Below are 1644 nucleotides of genomic sequence, written 5' to 3'. Positions count from 1 at the left end.
GATCCCATTCCTTCAGAAATCGGTCAATCCACGAGTTGTACATCTGCAAAGAAGTGAAAGATTAAGATTAGGGAGTGCTGCTGTAATTTTGTGAATTGTCAGGTATGAGGTGTATATTCACAATAATGGATGTGCATGTACGATAAAAGCCTACTAGACCAATTATTTATTTTTATATAGCTTTTATTTTTCATGGTAAAAACATAGACATTTAAAACCTAAGAAAGTGTCAGATGTGAATCTCTGGTTATAATGAACGAGTTCAGTTAAAGCTTTGCCACAGGTTTATTCTTCTATGGCAGTTTTAATGATCTCTGATGAATAAAAAAATAAAGCACAATAAAAAAAAGGGGTCAATGACATTTGATGTGTTGTCCCACCTCTTGGTTTGTCCCACCTCTTGGACTGTATTTATTCAACTGACAGACACACATATCACTGTCCCAAACACATCCACAGTCCAGAAGTAACAAGGCAGGAGACTTTGAACTGGCAGAATAAAGACAGATTGTTTATAAAGTCATGGGGATACTAGATGTTCTTCTCCAGTCCTCCAGTTCTGTCTCCCTGTTGGGGACTCTGGCGGTCCTGCTTCTTGTCTACATTGTCTCCTCTTTCAGCTTCAATAAAGTGGAAGAAAAGGATCCACCAGGACCCAGACCACTTCCCCTGCTGGGGAACCTGCTGCAACTGGACCTGAAGAAACCCCACATAACATTACTGCAGGTGAAGTATTGGCAGGAGTAGGTTTGTATTTAGTTTGTGTTTAGTTTAGGTATTTCACCTTTCCTTCCTGCTGTTTGTGTCAAACAAAAGAGATTATGACCTTATGCCCCTGCTCATAATGTAGCTTTCCAAGAAATATGGGTCAGTGTTCACTGTCTATCTGGGACAAAAGAAAGTAGTGGTCCTGGCAGGATACAAGACGGTGAAGGAGGCACTTGTCAACCATGCTGAAGAGTTTGGAGAGAGAGATCTACACCAACTTATGTATGAAAAATCTCAAGGCAATGGTGAGGAAATTAAATTTTAAAAATTAGGTTTTGGCAAATGACTCTGCTGTTGGCATTTTTGTTTTCAATGTTCACCAAAAATTTACAGCCTGTAATAATAATCGATCATACCAGTGGCATTACACTGCTGTCCAGGTAAATCTTTACCAAGGACTGTGTCTTTCTGCACTCAAAGTTAACTGTTTTGTTTTGGGTTTTTTTTTGTTTGGGGTCAATATGAACCCTGAACCACTTTAGCTGTTAGCCTTGTGAAATATTGAAGTTTTTGGGTTGCTATATAGCTAAAGCATTAACATAGTTTGGAAATTGTTACTTTAACAAGACATTGCATTGTGAGATAAAAGTATAACCTTCATATGGCTGTAACGTGTTCACTCATTACTTCACTCATGCACTTCTGGGGAGTTGTGCTTAGCACGACTCTGCTCCAAGGGAGTTACCAAGGGAAAGAAACTGATTACACAGTGGAATATCAAGTTGTCTGCAACACTCCACTATTTTTCATTAAATGCACTTAAAAGGATAAGTTTTAATAATATAATCTTCACAATCTCACAGAATGCTTATTAAATCATTGTGTGTGTGCTTCTCTTATCACAAGAATGTAACTTTGGTTTCGAGGAGGTGTACA

At 38.4% G+C, this 1644-nt stretch overlaps 1 protein-coding gene across 1 annotated transcript in view; it reads left to right on the top strand.

Moving 5' to 3' along the window:
• Positions 1-394: 394 nt before the first annotated feature.
• Positions 395-1644, top strand: part of LOC109953802 (cytochrome P450 2K4-like) — a gene marked incomplete at its 3' end in the record, with an annotated part of 2857 nt that continues 1607 nt past the window's right edge. Inside the window, exons 1-3 of the mRNA XM_020589261.1 lie at positions 395-726; positions 851-1013; positions 1102-1148. Coding sequence (XP_020444917.1) covers positions 523-726; positions 851-1013; positions 1102-1148 — 414 coding nt within the window. The remainder of the gene's footprint in view (positions 727-850; positions 1014-1101; positions 1149-1644) is intronic.

Source organism: Monopterus albus, unplaced genomic scaffold (genome assembly GCF_001952655.1).
Source record: "Monopterus albus unplaced genomic scaffold, M_albus_1.0 scaffold1410.1, whole genome shotgun sequence".
In the NCBI taxonomy this organism is placed as follows: Eukaryota; Metazoa; Chordata; class Actinopteri; order Synbranchiformes; family Synbranchidae; genus Monopterus; species Monopterus albus.
Note: the sequence above shows the minus strand (reverse complement) of the source record. Positions and strands in the feature narration are given on the sequence as shown.